The 21,847-nt window shown below is 44.3% G+C and overlaps 1 protein-coding gene across 6 annotated transcripts in view; it reads left to right on the forward strand.

Moving 5' to 3' along the window:
- Positions 1–21,847, forward strand: part of CRYBG1 (crystallin beta-gamma domain containing 1) — a 211,196-nt gene that overhangs the window by 136,527 nt on the left and 52,822 nt on the right. For 4 of the 6 annotated variants that reach the window (XR_014806521.1, XM_021090505.2, XM_084961601.1 and 1 more), the window contains 2 exons: positions 10,008–11,548; positions 16,486–18,775. Coding sequence is in view for 5 of the 6 variants with exons in the window: in XM_021090505.2 (XP_020946164.2) it covers positions 10,008–11,548; positions 16,486–18,775 (3,831 nt within the window). In the remaining variant the exon portion in view is untranslated. Of the gene's footprint in view, positions 1–8,842; positions 9,840–10,007; positions 11,549–16,485; positions 18,776–21,847 lie in introns of those variants that run through there. The other 2 variants (XM_084961621.1, XM_003121329.7) reach the window with 2 other exon arrangements.

The raw sequence follows: 21,847 nt of genomic DNA on the forward strand, positions 1-21,847 counted from the left end.
CAGCCTGGCATCAATGTGCTGACTTGGAGAGGCTTCTTCATTCTTCGCAGAGTGGCTACCTCTGAGTTCTTTCCCTCGCCTGGTCCCGGTCATCTTAGTGGGCCTGACAGCTAGCTATGCCCAGTGGAGGCAGGCATGCTGTGTCTGTCTCTCCCAGGCTGCTTCACCCTTATCTCCCCAACATCCCTACCCTCCTCATCACACACCAGGTATATACAGGTGACCCAATTGGAAATTAGTCCTTGGGACTTGAGTGCTCAGATTCCACAACTTACGGAATCTGAGCACTCATTCTTCTACTCATTCTTTTTTTTTTTTTTTTTTTTTCTGTCTTTTAGGGCTGCAACTGCAACATATGGAAGTTTCCAGGCTAGGGGTTGAATTGGAGCTGCAGCTGCCACATGAGAGCCAAGCCACGTCTGTGACCTACACCACAGCTCACGGCAATTGCTGGATCCTTAGCCCACTAAGCAAGGCCAAGGATCAAACCCAAATCCTCACGGATACTGGTTGGGCTTGTTACCACTGAGCCACGACAGGAACTCCTAAAGTACTCATTCTTGATCTTCAGCCTGAATTAGTGTGCAAGACATTCTTTTTTAAAATGCATAAAGAACATGCTTTTTTGGTTCTGAGTCAACAAAAAAGAAACTAATTTTTACTCCTTTACAACGAGCACATTTCCATTTTCCAGCTTGGCTAAGCTTCTTTACTCCAGTTAGGAATTAGCCAGTCAGTGATTTGATTACATATTAATCAAGATATGCCCACAATGCAGAAGGTAGTAAGAAATATTTGCTCTCTATTTCAAATTCCCCTGTCTCCTCTAAGTTACACGTTATCTATGAGAAAGATATTCACCAAATCAGGAGTACACATATCTACTATAAAGCAAATTGATTTAGCATGATAGAGAAAAAGAAAATGTTTAGAAAACTGTTCAGTTTACACAGAGAGAAACATTGTGAGTTATCCGTTACTCCATCCCCGCTGTTATAGCACAAGGCCTAGGAGGAAGCAGGCCACACAAGGGTAACATACTCTATAGGGTCAGTACGTTCATAAAAGGGGGTATGTCAGTCATATTCTAGGAAACAAAATCTTATTTTCCTAATGATCTATTATAAATTCAAATGGGAAAAGTCACTGAGCTAACTCTTAGAAAGCCTGACTTGAATCTTGGGAAAATTATTTAGATATTTGGGGCCATGGTTTGCTTCTTTAAGGTGGGAAGAAAATCTGACACAAAGCAGGTTCTCAATAATTATTAGTAGAATGAATGAGTAAAATATCCTACAATTCAAATACTCTATGACCTTATCTTCCTTTCTGATTGATCAGGTGTCACTGGCTTTAAACAATTAGTTTTGACTCTGTTCCTGTCATACAGTAAATGGCCTAAGACAGTTCTTAGCTGGAACTGGGAGTCTACTTTTTAAAAGAAAACTGTACTTTTTCATTAAACCCTCTGAAAGTGGGGGAAATACTTTTGGAATAAACAACATACAGCCATTTCTTTAAATTATGGCTTTTATATTCAGTAATGCCTCTTTTTCAGGACACTGTTAAAGTAAAAGTTTAAAAAAAAAGTCTGTGCCTATTCTTTTACATGATAGTATACCTCAAATTCGATGCAACAGGATATGCCTGCCATGTGGCTTGAAGTGACAGTATTAGGAAGGAAAAACACACTGAGGTGGTAAATAGAGAAGTATGCATCACATGAGGTTGAAAGGGCAGAGAAGAGATTAAAAAACAAGGAGAACAGTGGTGAGCAGCAGAGCTGGATGGGATCTGGGATGCAGGTACATATTAGCACAGGGGGAAGCAAGCTTCACTCCTGCCCCCACCCCAGAGCCTGGGCAGCATTGAGAGTGGAGGAGGCTCTGAAGGTCTGAAGTAAAGTACTATTGATTGCACCGAATGAAATTGTATGGAAATCAGAATTGGCTGAATGCAGTAATTTCCTGTGCCCCTTTTTTTTTCTTTCTCCTCTTTTTGCCTTTTCCAGGGCCGCACCCGCGGCATATGGAGATTCCCAGGCTAGGGGGTGAAACAGAGCTGTAGCTGCTGGCCTACACCAGAGCCATAGCAACACGGGATCAGAGCCGCGTCTGTGACCCAAACCACAGCTCACGGCAACGCCAGATCCTTAATCCGCTGAGAAAGGCCAGGGATCAAACCCACAACCTCATGGTTCCTAGTCGGAATTCATTAACCACTGAGCCGCGATGGGAACTCCTCCTGTGCCTTTTTCTAAGAGGCCTGCATATAACTAAAATATCATCTTTTGCGGGTCATTTAGTGCAAGCCTTAGTCTTCACTCATTTTAATAGCCATGGAAGACATTTCTATTATAGAGCAAATGTAAAATAACCAGGGTCCATGATTCCGTCTCCAGAATCATTAAGAAGTAGCTAAATTATATCTAGTATAGTCTAAGAGAGAAACTGTATAATACATGAAAAAAACATTTGAAAAATTAAAATGAGTTCCCACTGTGGCTCAGTGGTTAGCGGACCCGACTAGTATCCATGAGGACGCGGGTTTGATCCCTGGCCTTGCTCAGTGGGTTAAGGATCTGGCATTACCATGAGCTGTGGTGTAGGTCACAGACGTAGCTCAGATCCCACATTGCTGTGGCTATGGCCTTGGCCTGCGGCTGTAGCTCCAATTGAACCCCTAGCCTGGGAACCTCCATATGTCTCGGGTGCGGCCCTAAAAAAGACAAAAAGACCAAAGAAAAGTTAAAATGAAAAGTTTCAGTGTTAATAGGTCAAGATATATTTACGGGAACATTTCTTCTTTTGCATTTTGCATGTGTGTTGTATTTTTTGAGTGGGCCATAGATATTCGCACAAATACCCAAAAAATGGAGTGATGAAGAGGAGAAGAGATCACTGTAAATACCTATGAAAAAATCTAAGTCTGTATAGTATTAGGGAGTCATACCTGGGCTTCCTTTCAATTGAACTTCGGTTGTCTGGGGGTTCTGAGACTGCAATGATATTCTGCTGTACACTTATCATGGGGCTATTGAAAGATTTTAATTCTGAAAGTCTTCAGCATGAATATTCTGGAAGTTGTAAAGTGGTATCTCCTCAGGAAAATCTTTCCTGCTTCTTGTATTTCTCTTTCTTGTAACCTAATTCTGTATCAGATTTTCTATTCAGATTTGATCATTTCTCTTTTTTCTCTCCGTTCCCCACTTCCCATTTTTGTTCTTTATCCATCACCAGGTAAAAGTATCTCCTGCTTTTATTGAACAGAATTTATTAACCCTTGTTTTTACTTTTAAAAGTTGATAGGTGAATTCTTAAATTCCCTTGTTTTTTAGACCACACAACTAAGGCTATTTTTTTTTAATCTATTCAGAAAAAAAGTTCCTTATCAGTGCAACACATATACACATGTGCTGTGAACATAAAATATTATTCAAGTATCATGGCCAGTTATACTGATCTCAGAGAGACAGCAGTGAGTGGTGGCTTGGAAAGAAATCTTAATTCTCTGCTCAGGAATTGAACCTGGGCTGCCTGGTTGAAAACCGGGAATCCTGACCACTAGACTAGCTAGAAGCTAAAAGCAGAATTGCCCTGATTCTTGCCCCCCTGTTGAAAGCAAGAATGTTTCAAGGGGGCAAAGATTGTAAAAACAGGTATAGTTTATTGTTAGAAATGCAGTATAACTTGTGGGAGAGCACACAGAGTTATTCTGTTTATCCAAGGCAGAAGCAAAGCAGTAATACACATGCAAAGGAGCATGGGTGTGGATGTCCCCCTGAATGAGGAGTACGCCAGAGAGGTGATTTAAATCATTTATATGGGACAGTTCTTCCGGGTCTTTTTTTCCTTTGGCCAGTTATCTTGTATTATTTCTCATACCTGACCAGACCCAGGACCCTGCCCAGTGTGTGTGTGCATCTTTTGGTCAAGACAGATTCCTGAGCCAAGGGTTCTGGGATGGTAGGAGAACTTATTATGGCCTCTCACGCCCTCCCTTTTTGACCCCTAGGAGTCTTTCTGTGCATGTGTAACTGGGGAGGTGTCCTTGACCCCGGGGGTGATTGATGTGGTCATCTTACCTTTTACTCCAGTAGAGTTCAGCTCCTGCCTTTGACTTTCCCCTTGAAGTGTCAAAGGGAAGCAAGGCCCAATTTTCTCAGCCTAACAAATCCCAGCTATTCTCAGCCCAGGGGCCCATCCACCTCCTACCTCAACACCATTCTCAAAAATGACCACTGGATTCTCTCCTCATCATGGCTGAACTGAAGTTAAAGAGCTAAGATATCTTTCAGAAATCAACAAAGTGAGCTCATAGGGAATCACAAGTGTTTTCTATAAAGAGAAAAAAAAAGAGTTACTTTTGTACATCACTGACCACATTTTAGCAGGAGCCACATGTGAGTACATGTAAGAAGATCTTGATCTGTTTTCGCAAGTCAGATTCAGGCTGGGAGCCAGCAGCAAACCTGAAGAAATCAAAGTTTGTGTGCCAGCAGCTGCATCACCATGCTCACATGGGCAGGACAGAGGAGCAGATTTTTGACCATGTTAAGTCTTGTGCAGAAACTATTTCCATTCTCTTTTCCTTTTGTTTAGATACAACCATGTTTATAGTTGTCGCCACGAGGGCTGGTGACTCCCTTTTGGAAGTGAGAAGGGATGTTACTAAGTCTTTAGTAGCAGCACAATTTATGGCCACCTCTACTGTAAGCCCGTGTGCTAGGTGTGTGGAAATGCAAGTAGGTCATTTTTCTTGCTCTCAAGGGGATTATATTCCACTGTGCAGTGAAAATATGGGAAATAAAAGACTTTTTTTTTTTACTGAAGTATAGCTGATTTACAATATTGTGTCACTTCATGCTGTACAGCAAAGTGACCCCGTCATACCTGTATATACAGCCTTTTTCCCATATTATCTTTCATCATGTTTTATCCCGAGACAGGATATAGTTCCCTTGCTATACAGTAAGACCTCATTGCTTATCCATCCCAAATGTAATAGAATGTGCAATGTAATGTTGCACCTACCAACCCCAAACTCCCAGTCCATCCTACTCCCTCCCCCTTGGCCACCACAGGTCTGTTCTCTATGTCTGTGAGTCTGTTTCTGGTTGGTAGATAGGTTCATCTGTGCCATATTTTAGATTCCACGTATAAATGATATCTTCTGGTATTTGTCTAAAAGACATTTTTAAACAGTATTTTTTCAAACAATATGCTCAACATATTTTTCTTCAACTTCTAAACATGATTTCAGGTGAAGCTGTTCTAAATTTAAATGACTTCAAGGTAATCTGAAAAAAAAATAAACTCTTTGGCCTCTGTGTCTAGACATTTGGGTATATTAACAATTTATCCTGTATTTCCTGACCTTTTGCTCCACACTAGCGAGGAGATCACAGAGATCTCTGAAATTATATAGAACAGGACAAGGTTAGGAGTTCCTGTTGTGACTCAGCGGTAATGAACCCGACTAATATCCATGAGGATGCGGGTTCTATCCCTGGCTTCACTCAGTGGGTTGGGGATCCAGTGTTGCCGTGGCTGTGGTGTAGGCCAGCAGCTGATTCAACCCCTAACCTGGGAACTGTAGCTTTGACTTAGTGGCAGCCGCTGCCATATGAGGAAGGTCAAGAAGCAGAGATCTCTACAGCCAGTGCTGCCTGAGCCTCCGTGTACTGCTGACTTTGGTCTTGTTAGATGCCTACACATGCTCTCTAATGAGCCAATAAGAACACTCAAAAACAGACCCCAACACACCACCCACCACATGTCGTGTTGTAAGCTGTGCTCATCCTAGTGGGGCATGGGTAACAGGAGGAGGCCAAGGTCAGGTTCTGCATGGTCAGGTGGGCAGAAAAGACAGGGGAAAAGCTACCTACAGAGGAAGTCCCGGGTGGCTCTGCTACCGTCAAGAGCCTTGTCAAGGGTGGGGCAAGAAGACCGATGGGCCCTCATGGCCTTTCTGCAGAACACTCCCCTTCCCAACAGATTATCATCAAGGTCAAGCGGGGAGGTGCTGGGTCTGTGGCCCCATCCTAGGTTCAGGACTCTAGGTGCAAAAGCTCCTACTGAAGGAGGTGCTTCTTCTCTGGATGATTCCCAGCCCGACTAGCTTTTGTTTTCCACCTGCCACAGTCATTCTTCCACCATGAACACTGAAAGGAAACCTGGCTGAAGAGAAACATGTGTCCTGTTTTAAGTGGGGTGTTGCTGAAAGATATGACTGAACTTTGTTCACAAGGAATGGTGCTCTCTGAACTCTGCTCAGAGGATCCTGAGAAGAGATCTGATGACAGAGTGACCCAAGCCCCAGCCCCTCAGGGAAAGCGGCATTGCCCTCTAAGTGAGGAAGCAGCCTTTGAAGTAGCTTGAGGCCCCTGTTGATAAGAACTCTGAACTCTGCACCGGAACCAGATGGGTTGTTTCTGCTCTTTACTTCTCAGGGAAAATGCTGTATTTTTTTTTAATTTTAATTTTAATTGTCTTTTTAGGGCTGCACCCGAGGCATATGGAGGTTCCCAGGGTAGGGGTCGAATCGGAGCTATAGTCGCTGGCCTACGCTATAGCTACAGCCACAGCAACACCAGATCCTTAACTCACTGAGCAAGGCCAGGGATCAAACCTGCATCCTCAAGGATGCTAGTCATATTCGTTTCCACTGAGCCACATCGGGAATTCCAAAAAGCTATATATTAAAATAAACTTTATTAAGATAATTTATGTATTAAAAATTGTACCTGTTTTAAATGTACACTTTGATGTTCTGAAATATATATACACATGTATAACCATTACCAAAACCAAGAAATAGAACAGTGTCATTACCCCCACAAAGTTCCTTTGTGCCTCTTCCCAGTCATACCTACACAGTCCCCACCTGCCTCAGGCAACCACTGATCTTTCTATGATTATATATTGAATTTGCATTGTCTACAATGTCATGTAAATGGAAACATTCAGTTCCTTTTGAGTCTGATTTCTTCCAGGTAGCATAATGCTTACGAGATTCATCTGTGTCCTTACATGTTTCAGAAGGTCTGTCCTTTTTATTCCTGAGTACCATTCTGTTGTATGGGTGTACCACAATTTATCCATTCTCCAGCTGATGGATATTTAAGTTGTCTTCAATTTGGGGAGTTCCCCTTGTGGCTCAGTGGATTACGAATCCAGCTAGTCTCCATGAGAATGCAGGTTTGATCCCTGGCCCTGCTCGGTGAATTAAGGATCCTGTGTTGCTGTTGCTGTGAGCTATGATGTAGGTTGCAGAGGAGGCTTGCAGATCTGATCCAGTATTGCTGTGGCTATGGTATAGGCTGGTAGCTGCAGGACCGATTCAACCCCTAGCCTGGGAACTTAGATATGCCAAAACTGCAGCCCTAAAAAGCAAAAAAACAAACAAAACTTTTCTCTAGTTTTGATTATTATGAATGAAGCTGCTCTGAACATTCATGTACAAATAAAAGTCTGTAATTCTAGTAAGTTCAACAGACAGAGAAGCTTGGCAGGTAACAAACTGTCTCCTCCTCTGAGGGGAGGAGGAGTGAAGTAGTTGATGAAGGCCAAGTTAAGAAGAGCAGAGCAACTGGTTCTGTCAAAAGCAGCTATGGCCAAAAATGGAAGGAAAAAACAAACAAACAAACAAAAAACCCTGTGCTGAGCAGAGGACTGCTGAACAGACACCTTTCAACTGCAAGGGAAAAATGGATTGCCACATCACTGGCAGATCCGAATAATACATACACTTGTTTTCTTTGGACTTGGGCTAGAATTAAGCCAATAAGACTCAAAACTTATTTCTGGCTGCTTGAGGATATGTTTGAAGGCCTGTTCAGGGAGCAGAGACAAAAAGCTCCATCTCCAGAGTTAGACTACTGGCTGTGGATAAGGAACCTTGACAAATGGCCATAAAAATGCTACCTTATCTTAAGGGCCATCTCTGATGAAAACCTATGTAAATCACTTATCAAGTGTCTAGTGCATGAGGAATTATCATGTTTAAAAATCATGTAATACTTTTGACTCATAGTAAAAGTCCAATTATATTCCTTAAGAAATTGGAAATTTTAAAGTTTTTTTTCTTAAATCACACTGAATTCTTCCTATTTTATATAACCATTGAAAAATTAAATTATTAGTCAAAATCTGGTTAGATTTTAGAGGCATATTAACTCAGTCACAGAAGCTCCAAGTAGCTTCTAATTCCAGAGTTCCCAGTAGATGCTCCTCAAGCCAGAAGAATCACCTCTGAAGTTTGTAGGTAAATCTGATTCAGGAGCACGTCCTCAGGAGCAGATTCTGGGGATCTGGGCTGTCTCTGGCTCCAGCGTGCCCACTGCACCTCCACTGAAAGGGGTCCCTGGAGGAAGCAAGGGTTGGCAGCTGAGGATCCTGACTTTATTGCACCAACACACACACACAGAGTTAAGTCTTTTTTGCTGGGGAGCTTTGCTTTCCTCATTTCTGCTGTGGGGTGACAGCTCCTCACATGGCTGTCGCAGAATTACATTATGTAACAGTGCCAGGGCTGTCTCAATGAGTGCTTGTCGATCCTGTTAATTCCATGCTTAGTCTTACAGTCTTTCCTATTTCCCAACTAATTCAAACTCCACGGGCTGCGTTATAGCTCAAATGAAAATGGAGCTGCTTTAAAGAGTGACTCAGGAACCTCCCTGTAAACAGTTAATATTGTAAAAACTGCCGTGAATGTTCTCCTTCCAGGAAAGGTGAGGCTCAAGCTAGCTTCTGGGTTTTAGGTGGAAGAGGGAGTTCTTAAGTTATTGTTAGCCACACGTGTGGGCTCGTGACCGGGAAGACGCTTCCCTCTGCCAGGAGCCGGGCGGGGCTCTGGCTTGCGCTCCCTCCCTCCCGCAGACGGACCTCCTAACCTCCCCGCCGGCCTGCCCCCCCTCCCCGAACCTCCCCCCCCCCCCAGCCTTCTACCCGCTCCCGGCGCGCCGCGGCGCCCATTGGCGGATTGGCTTTCATTGATTTGTTCTGTGTGCCCGCCTGGCATCCAGCGCGGGCACCTGGTGCCAGCCGTTTTGCCCCAGGCCATAGGGCAGGCGCAGGTTCTTTCTCTCCCACTTCCCGGCGCCAAGGAGAGTCCTCGCAGGCTGCCGGGGCCACTTCCTGTGGGTGGGTCGGCCCCTGGGTCTCCCGGCGGTGCGCTGGGAGAACTTAGCAGGGTGGTGAGGTACCGACCCTCCGCCGAAGTCGGCGTGGGAGAGCTTCGCGCGCTTGCACGCGCCGGGGCGAATCAGCGGGAACCTGCGAAGGCGGTCGCCCTGCACCTTCGCCCTCCCTCCCGCAGGTGTTTCCCATTTGGCACTCCCGCGGGCAAGAGCCTCTGGGATGAGCTCCACAGCGGCGGGCTGTGTTCAGTCGGAACCAGCGGGTATTTGAATGCCCACGTGCTTCTCCCATTGGAGGAGTCAGCCGGCCCGCCAAGAATCTCGGGCTTGGCTAAGGGCGGGTCCGCGTGCTCATTTTCTTACGGTTTTTCACTTGCAGTCACATTGAAGCCAGGTAGCGTCTTTCTATACTGGAGGAGAAGACTTTTTCCTCGTCCTCCTTCCCACCTACAAAAAGAAAGCGGTTATTTGGGGGGAAATTCCGCCTTAAGATACTTTAGTATGTATACTGCTGCCTTGTAGTCACTCAGAGCTGTTTCGAAGATGCATGGAGGAAGGAGGTTAAAAAAACAAAGCACTTCGAGTTCTTTGCCTGAGTGATTATTTGGACTTCCGAATTTTCTTTTATAATTTTCTTTCTCTAGTTAATGTTACTCTCAGTAGCACCAAACATGGATGGTGTCTGAGAAAAATTCAAAAGGTAAAATCAGAGTTTATTTTGCTGCAATGAATGTCAAAACCAAACTCGTTTTCAGTTAGAAGCTCTGGCTTATTATTTTGGCTTGTAGCTCCATAACGTACTTACTACGAAAAGGGAAAAAAACTGGATTCTCACATTGTCCCTCTCCCATCCCCTTTTATTTTTCAGTCCAGAGCACAACCACCAGAAGAGAACAAAAGGAAGCCAGTTTTGGGGAAATTTGGCACTCTGTTCACAGCAGGAAGGAGAAGGAACACCAGAAACGGGTTCGAGAATCCCATCAGCCCAAATGCCAAATCAGTCTCTCCCAAAGATGTGACCTCTTCCAAACTCCTGGAGAGAGAGACTGAGAAAAGCAGGCAATCAAAGCAAACGGACGTGTGCGAGGAGGGCTCCCCCCTGAAGAAGCCCCAGGAACCAGAGTGTGAACGCCCCGAGGGCTGCGTCCAGCCAGCCCCCGACGCCGAGCGGTCACCTTGCCCGGGCAGCCGTGCAGTGGCAGCGGCTGTGCAGCAGGACCATAAAAGTGATTCACCGCAATTACAACCTCTGGACTCAGAGGAAGAGACTTTCCCAGATGCCACCACTGCTGCCAAGCAGTTGCATTCCTCCCTAGCGAACTCCTCCAGGCAAGAGAACGCTGAGTCGCTCGCCCGCAGTCCGGGGGAGGACGCTTCACCTGGCTCTGGCGGGCAGGAGCCGACCCAAGAAGCGAGGGACGTGCCGGGCTCGCCCACCGGGGAGGGGCCGGCTGACGGGGCCCCCAGCCTGTGTGCCCAGGGGTGCACTCCGGAGTCCCAAGACGCGCCGAGCCAGCCCCTCGAGGACGCATCGGCTCCGCCGGGCGACCCTCCTGCCGAGGGCGCGGAGAACCGGGCAGTCTCCGAGCCTCCGCGACACTCTCGACCCCGCGAGCGCGCCCACCCTGCCAAAGTGTTGACTCTAGACATCTACTTGAGTAAGACTGAGGTGGCGCAGGTGGAAGAGCCGGTCGTGATCACCCCCGGGGCAGAAGATTGCGACGACATGGAGAAGAGATCGAGCGGCCGCAGGTCGGGGAGGCGGAGGAGGTCGCAGAAATCCACTGACTCCCCGGGCGCTGACTCTCCGCTGCCTGAATGCGCGGCCCGGGACGACGCGGTCTTCGACTACGAGGTGGCGCCAAAGGCAGCCGCCGAGAACGGCTCTGCGGAAAAGAAAGTGAAATCTCCGCGGGCGGCCCCCGACGGGGGCGTAGCCTCTGCCGCCTGCCTAGAGTCCAAGCCCAGCCCCGGCCCCAAAGGGCAGCTCCGAGGGGAGTCGGAGAGGAGCAAACAGCCGCCTCCAGCCTCGTCCCCCACTAAGAGGAAAGGCAGGAGCCGCGTCCCCGAGGCCGTGCCCACATCGCCTGCCGGAGGCCCGCGGGCTCCGGCCAAGGACTCCCCTCCCAAGAGGACGCCGGATCCTGGCCCCAGCCCGGCAGCCAAAGAGAGCGGGGAGGAGGCAGCCCGGGTCATCCCCCGCGAGCTTACGGTCAAGAGCAGCTCACTGTTGCCAGAGATCAAGCCTGAGCACAAGAGGGGGCCGCTCCCCAACCATTTCGATGGCCGGGGAGAGGGAAGTCGAAGCAAAGAGCTGGGCAGATCGGCCGGAGTTTCTGAAGCCGAAGGCTTGAAGCACAGGAATCCTTTCGGTGCCGGCAGGTCGACGGTAACCACTAAAGTGACCCTGTAAGTAACTGCGGAATTGGGCCGGCCGAGCCCTGGTGGTCGCAGACTTGCTGGGAGGTCGCTCTAAGGAGCTCAGGGTCTTTGCATCTGTGGTGGAATTGTCTGTGCACTTGAGTTTTCGCTTCAGAGTTGAAATTAAGGTAAAGAAGGTCTAATTAACGTGTTAAAAAGAAGATCCATTCGGGATCCTAGTCCTATTCATATAAAACTTTTTAAAAAGTGAGGTATCTCTTGAAGTTCAGTGTTTAGCTAGTTGTATTCTTTATTTAAATTCTACACCAGCATTCCTGGGTGGGACATTGTGAAAACACAAATGCAGTGAAATGTGAAAACAGGGAACAGACATTTGAAAACAGGGAACAGACATTAATATGGATGTACATTATTATGCCCAGTAGCTTTGACATGTGTAAGTTTAAGAGACTTCACAGAACCTTTTAAGATCTTAGTGCATTATTGGCCTAAAACGTAAGGGAAAAAAAATCTCTAATACAAGTATCTTGGTCGCTTCTTCCCCTTTATAAAGATAGGGATTTTGCTGATATTTTTGCCCCCAGATTAAATCTAATAGTAATTTTCAGTTATCAAAGTGTGTTTTTACTGGGAGACTATTTGATAAATGACACATTAGTGGGATCAAGCTCAATAGAAGACTGACTACTTGCCGTTTGTTGATTTTTCAAATATTGAGTGCCATGTCTGTGCATGGTATTGTGCTAGGAACCATGGGAAAAAAAAACCACAACTGTGATTCAGTATATATTGCCTTTGAAAAGTTTATGGCACAGCCTGGCATCCAACATGCTGACAAATGAAATAGCTATATGACGTGATAATCCGATTAAACTGCCAAATGGATGTTACCATTCCTAAAGCTGAGGGTGTGCAAAGGAGGGAGAAATCACTTAGTTTTTTGGAGGAAATGGGATTGTGCCTTGGTGGTATGATTTGTATAGGTAGGCAGGACTGGGAAAGCACTCTTTAAGAGGCTTAAGATCCTCCACCTCCCACATGCCCCCCCCCCCATCTCCCAGTCAGCGCATGTGTTTTTCCTGCAGTCACATATTTATTAAAAGAGTTGAGGTTTTTCACAGTATTGTCATTCTTAAACTGAATGGATTCATTCTCTTTGAATTCTTGGTGAAGTAGGCTTTAGAGTAGGAGGTGTGCTTGGTAAACACTGGAGAGGAAAACTGCTTAATGAATAACTTGGGTTACCTCACCTGCTACCAACCTGGAGACCTTTGATAAGAGTCAGCTATTTATTCTGTAAGAGCAGCGTGGGAGAAACAACCAACAGGGGAGTGAGTGATGCCCATTATTTGTAGAATGCAGGTGTGACTGAACTTTCAGACCTCCTAAGTGTGAGCCTTAGAGAATGTTACTATGTACCTGATTAAGGATGCTTCTCCTGTCTTCCAATCAGAATGTACCAGTGGAAAAGCCAGAAGTGTTACACTGTTAAGGGATAAGGTAGACAAACCAGGCAGATCTTAAAATTAAAGGCTTTGCATGCTGTTTCCTGTGATAGAACTAAACTAAATGGTTTTTTTCTAAGTACTGATTATTTTCTACCCAAAGTTTTCTTTGCCATATGGTCAGTTTAATTTTGTTTCACACAGGGTCTTAAACTTGGTGAATGGGAAGACTATTGGGTTGGAAAATTGATCATTCTTTCTAGTCCTTTGACCTATTTCTGTTTGACAGATGGATTTTTTTCAGATTGTTTAGTTTTTTCCTCTGATTATATTTCAAGTAGGGACGTTACTCAGGTTATTTCTAAAACCAATTAGAATCTGAGATTTTAGAGTTAAAGTCATTTTATAGGCCCTGAAAAATAACCACTATGAAATAGCATGCTCCTTGATGCTGATAGAAAAGTTAGGTTTTCAATTCTCTATGAAGTTTTGAATGTTGAGATTCTTAAAGTGGTGTGTTTAGAATAAGGAGTATTTCCCTCTCATATTATAGCCATGGTTTCTTAGACTCCAGATTCTTTTCCCCACTGACATTATAATGAAGGCATTACAACATGAATTACAAAAGCCTTCCTTTTAATCAGTTTGAACCAGGTTAATTGTAGTGACTCTTGGTAGCAGAAATTAATAGCACAGAAAGTTCGGTTGTAAAATGTGTTTTGATCTTGGTGTAAATCTTTAATATGCAGATGTGTGTGTGTCCTGTTCTTAACTGTAGCTTGTTGGCTAACCCGGAGCATTTTCCATTTACATCGTAAGATATACTTTGATGTTTGACGGTTCCTAAAGCTGTTTAGTGAGAATGTTTAAAATGAATATTCCCTGCTCTGTGAACATCTTTCATTAACTGATAGCATTTGTTAGTTCTATTTCTTTTTTGTCCTTTTTTTTTTTTTTTAGGGCCACACCAGGAACATATGGAAGTTTCCAGGCATCTGAGCTACATCCTACGCCACAGAATCTGAGCTGTGTCTGCAACCTACACCACAGCTCAAGGCAACGCCGGATCCCCGACCCAACTGAACGAGGCCAGGGATCGAACCCGAACCCTCATGGATGCTAGTCGGATTCATTTCTGCTGTGCCACAACGGGAACTCCTAAATTCGATATTTCTAATCATCTCATTGGTTATAGAATTTAACCTTTAAGGAAGTGCTTATAAGTTAATTTTGCTTTTAAATTTAAGATGGTGCCCACCATGAGGGAGTCTAGATATCATGAGATATTAGGGAAAGCAAGCCTGGGAAAAATTCATGAGAATATTTCAAATTTAGTATTTAAATAAAACTTTAAAAGATGGGCGTTCTCTTGTGGTGCATGGGGTTAAGGATTTAGCCTTGTCACTGCAGTGGCTTGGGTCCCTGCTGTGGCGCAGGTTCAATCCCTGCTGGGGAATTTCCATATACCACGGGCAGGGCCAAAAAAGAAAATGTAAAAAATGAAAATCCAATTCCTAATGCTGTGTTTGGGAAGGACTTCTCAAGTCTTCTCATTTTATCCAGAAGGATAAGATGTCTTCATCCAAAGCCTGTTCCTTCCAAAGGCTCCTGGGGCCCAGCCTTCTTGAAGGCCAGTGAGTCCATGCAGGAGACAGCATGAGATTTTAATGCTTTTAATGATTCTCCACTTTGAGGTGGTCTCTAAAGCGTGATTATCTTATAGATCTCATGATAATTTATTGACTCCTTGGATCATAAAGGAGGAGAAACTGGAGGAGGTCATGGAGGGGGGTCTAGTCTGATCTGATCTGGGGAAGCCACATTGTGGAGTACTGGTACCTGAAACCAGAACACCTGCCTTCTGTCACTTAACTAGCTGTGTGACTTCAAGGGAATTACTTACCTTATCTAGACCTCAATTTCCTCACTTTAAAAGAGAATGTATAAAACTGTGTATCAGGCAAGCCATAGAAAGTGCTTGGCAATCCGTGAGAGTTAGTGGGTATTACCTCTTGTATTTTATAAACCACTAAACCAATGATTTAGATATTTTCATTTTTAGCTTTGCAGTCTCTTCTTCTCAGAGAGCATTTTTATATAAAAGTAATGCATAAAACATAAGTAGGAGTGATTCTGGTTGAAAGGAGGTTGGCTGACCAAAGCCCTGTTCCCCCCAGCTGCTTCTATTCCTCAACTACAGCCGTTGGAGAGAACAAAGATGTGTGTGTGGTGTGTGTGTGTGTGTGTGTGTGTGAGAACCAGCTCTGTTCTAAACTATCTAGTTTTTTGTCTGTTTTTATAGGTAGAGAAGGTAGGGTCCAGAGAGTTAAAGTAACTTGACCAAGTTCACACAGATAACTTAGTGTAAGAGGCAGGAAAGACCAGAGCCAGAGGACTGCCCTCCCTCCCACCAAAGAAAACAATGTGTACATTAAAAGACTTATAATTTCCATTAGGAGGTAATTATACACAAGAAAGATGAAAAAGATGGGAGACTCTCTTTGCCCAAAAAGTGGTGGCAAAACCAACAATTGAGTAATTGATAAGTAAAATTCTAGTACATATATATGATAGACTTTTATGCTACACTAAAGACTTTTCAAATAAATTTTTAGTAACTTGTAAAATGGTAGTATGTTAAACACATCGTTAAGTAACCTTTCTTAAGATACCAAAGTATGAGCAGAATAATCTCAATTCTATTGAAAATATTTCACTATGCATACAAAGCGATGGGAAGCATACTAAAATGTTGACAGGGATATACTTTGGTAGGATTATGAGTGATTTTTCATTTTTATATTTTCCAAATAGTCTATATTGAACACACATTATCAGATAAAAATTTTATGGGGGTAGGATGAAGGGAATAAAACACCCAAAGAGTTGAATAATATTTTTTATAACCTAGCTTTTTGATATAATGTGAAAGTTATGATGAAATAAAAAATACACAGTTGATCTTTGAGGAAGTCATTTATGTATTTAAAGTTTGGGAGCACATTAAGTATTTAAAATTGTTCTAATGTTCTTCAGGCCCCAAGTTGTCTTGCGATTCTAGTTAAGTGCTCAGTAAACGTGTTAACCTCTCCCCTCTAGACTTTCTTAGCTATATCGTATTCTCATCCCTCCTGCAAAACATCCACGGAAAATACTTGGTAGTATGTTTAGAATTGTTAAAAAAAATACGTTTTTTCTTTTTTTGTCTAGGGCGGCACCCACGGCATATGGAAGTTCCCAGGCTAGGGGGTAGAATCAGAGCTTCAGCTGCAGGCCTACACCACAGCCACAGCAACATGGGATCCTCAACCCACTGAGCGAGGCCAGGGATCAAACCTGTGTGTCCTTGTGGGTACTAGTCAGGTTCATTATCACTGAGCCACAATAGGAACTCCTAAAAATAATTTTTAAAATGTTACCTATCAGAAAGACATTGGCTTTTCACAGTTTTGTAATAAATTGGTATGTTCACTTTGAAGCCTAGGTCAGTAATTTCATCTTACTGCTTTATTCTTACAGACCTGCCAAGCCTAAACATGTGGAACTAAACTTTAAAACCCCAAAGAATCTTGACAGTTTGGGAAATGAGCATAATCCATTTAGCCAGCCAGTTCACAAGGGAAACACTGCCACCAAAATCTCCTTATTTGAAAACAAGCGCGCAAACAGTAGCCCAAAGCACACTGACCTTCGAGGCCCAAGGAACCTTCCTGCCTCCTCTAATAAAACGTTTGTTGGGAGGGCGAAGCTGAATTTAGCCAAAAAAGCCAAGGAGATGGAGCAACCTGAAAAGAAAGTGATGCCAAATAGTAACCAGAACGGTGTGCTGGGAAAGGAAACCTCTGCAGAAACCAAAGTTACTCTCCCTGAAGAAGAGACTCCGGGTTCTCAGCTTAAGGCAGATGTGCAGACAGATGCCAGCTGCCCTTCTGAACCCGTGGTTACTGCTCTGATTCCCATCAAGGACACCGAGCTCTTAGAGGAAAACTCAGAGGCTGCCAATAGCAAAAGACTTGAACTTGAAAATATGACTGATGCCGCACAAGACATCCCCGCCGTTCTTGATACCAAAGATTCACCTCCAGCAGCCATACCAAAGCCACAGGATGGGTTTTCTGACTCACAGCCCCCAGCTGAGTCACCTAATAGGCTTTCTCCTTCTCTGACTGCCTGCATTCCTGTGGATGATCCTAAAGGCACATGCACTCAAGCTCCTGTAAGCAGTTTTCCGTGCACTGATCTAAAAGTGTCAGAAAACCAAAGTGGATGTCCTCTGGCTGTGTCTCATCAGGACAGTGAGAAAATGCCTCCCTCCAAACTTGCAGGAGAAGGAGAGGAAGAAACAAGCGCTGCTTTTTCCCCAGAGCACAGCCCAGAAGCTGTGGGCAGTGAGTGTCCATCCAAGGTCCTCGTCCAGGTCAGGTCCTTCATGCTCCCCGTGGAGAGCACTGAGGATGTCCGCTCCCAGATCATCCCAGATAGCTCTGAAGTGAGAGAAGCACAGTTGCCAAGCTGTCACAATAATGAACTTGAAGTGGTTTCCGTTGCAAGTTGTGCTCCCCAGAAAGAGGAAGTACAGGGCAAGAAGAGCACATCACCCAAACACATTGATGCCAAAGAGGAACACGTAGCAGAATCTGGCCCACAAGTCATGCTGCCCGAATCAGAAAAACCTCTGCCCAGCCAGGCTCAAAGTCAGGGCAATGGAAAACCCCTGGAGGCTGAATCCAACCCCACCCACTGCCCTGGCGACCAAAATCATTTAGAAACCCCCCAAAGACCTGATCAAAGTATCGTGAATGGCCAGGACAGTCCTGCCAGTCTTTTGAACATTTCTGCTGGGAGCGATGATAGTGTATTTGATTCTTCTTCTGATATGGAAAAATTCACTGAGATTATTAAAAAAATGGACAGCACTGTTTGTGTGCCCCAGAAGAAAAAGAAGCCTAGGATGCCAAACTCCCCTGCCCCTCACTTCGCCATGCCTCCTATTCACGAGGACAATTTAGAAAAAGTGTTTGATCCCAACGTGTTTACCTTTGGTTTGGGGAAGAGAAAGGAAGGCCAGCCTGAAATGTCACCGGCTTTACAATTGATGCAGAATTTTGACACAAAATCCAAACTGAGGCCCAAACGTACGTCCGCCGAACAGAGTATCCTCTTCAAATCCCTGCAAACTCACGCTAATGGGAAAGATGAGCTTCTGGTGGCCCCAGAAGCAAATGACAAAGAGAACAGGGATATCAGCAACAGTGGAATCAAGAGATCGAGGCTGGAGAAAAGTGCCCTTTTCTCAAGCATGTTATCTTCTTTACCACAAGACAAAATCTTTTCTCCCTCTGTGACATCAGTCAGTACCATGACCACATCTTTCAGCACGTCTCACAGCACTTCTCTTGCTCAGCCTTCCGTGTTAGAGCCGGTGGTTGAGGGTGCCCCACCCTGTGGTTCAGAGAAAGATCAACCAAGTCTTGCACCCAGCAGCGTCAAGGTCTTCAGTTTCAACTCATCAAATACGTCTCATTCGGGATTGAAAAGTCTGAGCTCCATGGAAAAGTACGTGCAGAAAGAGGAAACCAAAAAAGATCTGGATTCGAGAAGCCACCTACCCTTGCCAGAAACTAAATGTTCTGAATTGTCAAAACTGAAGAACAGCGATGATACGGAAAAGTCAAATCATACTGAAAGCATTCTTAAATCGAACTTGCCAAGCTATGGAAACAGTGACACAGACTTCGCGGGTCTTTTCAAATCCAGCCGGTTTGACCCAAGCATTTCTTTTTCTGGACTGTCCTTATCAGATACAACAGTAAGTAGCAACACAGTCTCGCGTATTTGGGGTATTTTATTGTCAGAGGAGAAGGGGACAGAGGAGGAGCAATTCGTGTTATTTGTTTAAGAATGGTATTGCTCACCTATGACAGTTTTTTATGCATTCATAACATTTGAAAACCTACTATGTACAAGGGACTGTCAGGGTCCAAGAAAAAAAGGTACTAAGATTCTGTTCTTAAGGCATGTGTAGTCTAGCAGGAAAAATAAGCTACAAATATTTTAAGAGACTTTTGAATTTAAATGCATTATGAAAAGTGTAGGTAAGTTACATGAGAGCTCAGAGACAGACAAGATGTTTTTTCTCCCTAATTCTGTGTGAAAATGCTCAATGCTATATCTAGAATTTTGAAGTTTTGAGGAGCAGCTTCTTTTTATCGAGAAAAGCCCCTGCCAAAGAATCTTATTCCTGACCCTTTCTCTTATACTTTGAGTTAGTTCCTCTTACTTCTCATAAGTAGCAGTAACTGTTTGTTCCATCTGGTTGAGAAAGTATTTTCTCTTTGGAATTAGTCTTCATTTGGGAATTTTTTTTTTTTCCTGCAAAGCTGTTGGAGAGTGAAGAATTTGGTTTACACTGGCATGTTCCTGTAATACAGTAGAGACAATGGAAAAATATGATTTTGAGAAATAATTAGGATTTCTCCATCTTTGATCTGACTGCTGTAAGCTGTTTTGTTAACTCAGTTTTTTTTTTTTTTGTCTTTTTTGTTGTTGTTGTTGTTGTTATTGTTGCTATTTCTTGGGCCGCTCTCGCGGCATATGGAGGTTCCCAGGCTAGGGGTTGAATCGGAGCTGTAGCCACCGGCCTACGCCAGAGCCACAGCAATGGGGGATCCGAGCCGCGTCTGCAACCTACACCACAGCTCACGGCAACGCCGGATCGTTAACCCACTGAGCAAGGGCAGGGACCGAACCCGCAACCTCATGGTTCCTAGTCGGATTCGTTAACCACTGCGCCACGACGGGAACTCCTTAACTCAGTTTTTGATGTGAATTTGTGCATAGCTCTTACCAAGCTTGATACTCAAGTTGAGAGAGGGCAGTGAAAGAGGGAGGCAGGTTATAATAAAGTTTAGAGCTCAGGTCTGCTACACACAGGAGCAGGAGTGGGCCTCTGTATTCCTGTTCTCCATCCTGTGACCCAGGCCACCTGGCGAGTGTAGATCAGCATCTGACACAGTTTATCCAGGCAGAAAATATCTTGCCTCTTCCTCATTTGTATAGATCTCCGCTCCATGTTTCAGTTTGTTGTGTTGGCTTTTGCTACAAGTATGTCATGGAAAATAATTTTGGAAGTTCTTTCAAAATGTATGGTTTTGGAAGTTTCTTTCAAAATGTATAGTTGGACTTCCAGGAGTTCCCACTGTGGCTCAGCCATAACGAACCTGACTAATAGTCATGAGGATGTGGGTTTGACCCCTGGCCCTGCTCAGTGAGTTAAGGATCTGGCATTGCCATGAGCTGCAGTGTAGGTAGCAGATGAGGCTCAGATCTGGAGTTTGGCTGTGGTGTAGGGCAGCAGCTGCAGCTCTGATTTGACCCCTAGCCTGGGAATGTCCATATGCGGAAGGGTGCGGCCCTAAAAAGACAAAAAGGTACAGTTGAACTTCCAGCAGAGGCTCACATCCCTCTTTTCAAAAGTTTTCAAATTTGTTACTTGTAGGATGCCATGTGTGTGTGTACACACATAAACATACACATCACATACTCTGCTATAGATACATATAATGCTATGCTATAGATGTATATAATACTCCACTATGGATATATATAAATATATAAATAATACTCAGCTATGGATATGTAAAATAAAAATGGTTGTGGACCTGAAAAAGCATTCATATGGGTTATGCCTGTTGGAATCCCTCTTATTGGACATTAACACAGAGGAAAATTTAGAACAGAACATGCAAATGCACATTCCTGTAGCTGTCAGAGCAATGATGTCATCACATGTCATGGAACCTCTAGAAAATTCCACTCTAAACCTTTGAAATGAAAAAGGCAAACACTCCCTTCTTCTTATGAAAAGAGTTTTGACCTCATGGACTCCGTGAAGGGATATTGAGGGCCCTCGAGGGACCCCCGGATCGCACTTTGAGAACCACTGTTCTAAAGGGAACATTCGGTCTGCAGTGCTCAGAAGTCATAAGTTTAAGTATTTCTTTCAAGCACAGAATTGCCCCTGGGCCACGCCCCATTCATCATGGCCTTATTCTTGCTTTTTAGTCATGCTTAGATCACTCCTCTTACTTGACAACATTCTGATGAATCTGACAACAGAATATACAGTTTCCTTATGGGATCCCTTGGAAAGCCCAGTCAGATGGTGTAGAAAGGAGAAAGCACTTTATACTTTCTCTAGGCCTCTTTATGATGAAAAAAATTTGTTTTTGGTTAGGTCTTGGGCTTTGTTGACTTACTATCTTTTAATGTTTTACCTGGATTTTATTTAAATTTCAGGCTTTTCCTTTGGCTTACCTTCTCAAAATGTGTATGTGTGAATAAGAAGATGCCATTTTAGTGTGTGATAATGCTCTGCTGAGGCCTGCCTGTGGACTTTCAGGCATAGTCCACTCTTGCGTGATGCGAGTGTGATGCGAGTGCGGTCAGATCAAAGGTAGCCTTAGACTAGGCATCCTGATGAGCAATAAAATGCTCTTGTTTTATATCTTTACATATGTAACCACTATGCTTATTATCTTGGGCATTTCTAGTTTTACTGGTCTTTTAGATGGTCTGGAAAAGGACTGGTTTTGGAGCCATATAAAAAAAATGTATTTTGTCCATCAAAAAGTTCCCGTTGTGGCTCAGTGGTTAACGAATCCATGAGGTTGCTGGTTCGATCCCTGGCCTTGCTCAGTGGGTTAAGGATCCTGCGTTGCTGTGGCTGTGGTGTAGGCCGGCGGCTACAGCTCCGATTTGACCCCTAGCCTGGGAACCTCCATATTCCACGGGAGCGGCCCAAGAAATGGTAAAAAGACAAAAAAAAAAAAAAAAAAAAAGAAAAGGTGGGATTAAGTATACCATGTGCAGTATTAAACAC

Source organism: Sus scrofa, chromosome 1, assembly GCF_054392235.1.
Source record: "Sus scrofa isolate SSC_HxYL_T2T_F1_AM1 chromosome 1, Sscrofa_HxYL_maternal_Yorkshire_Landrace_v2.0, whole genome shotgun sequence".
In the NCBI taxonomy this organism is placed as follows: Eukaryota; Metazoa; Chordata; class Mammalia; order Artiodactyla; family Suidae; genus Sus; species Sus scrofa.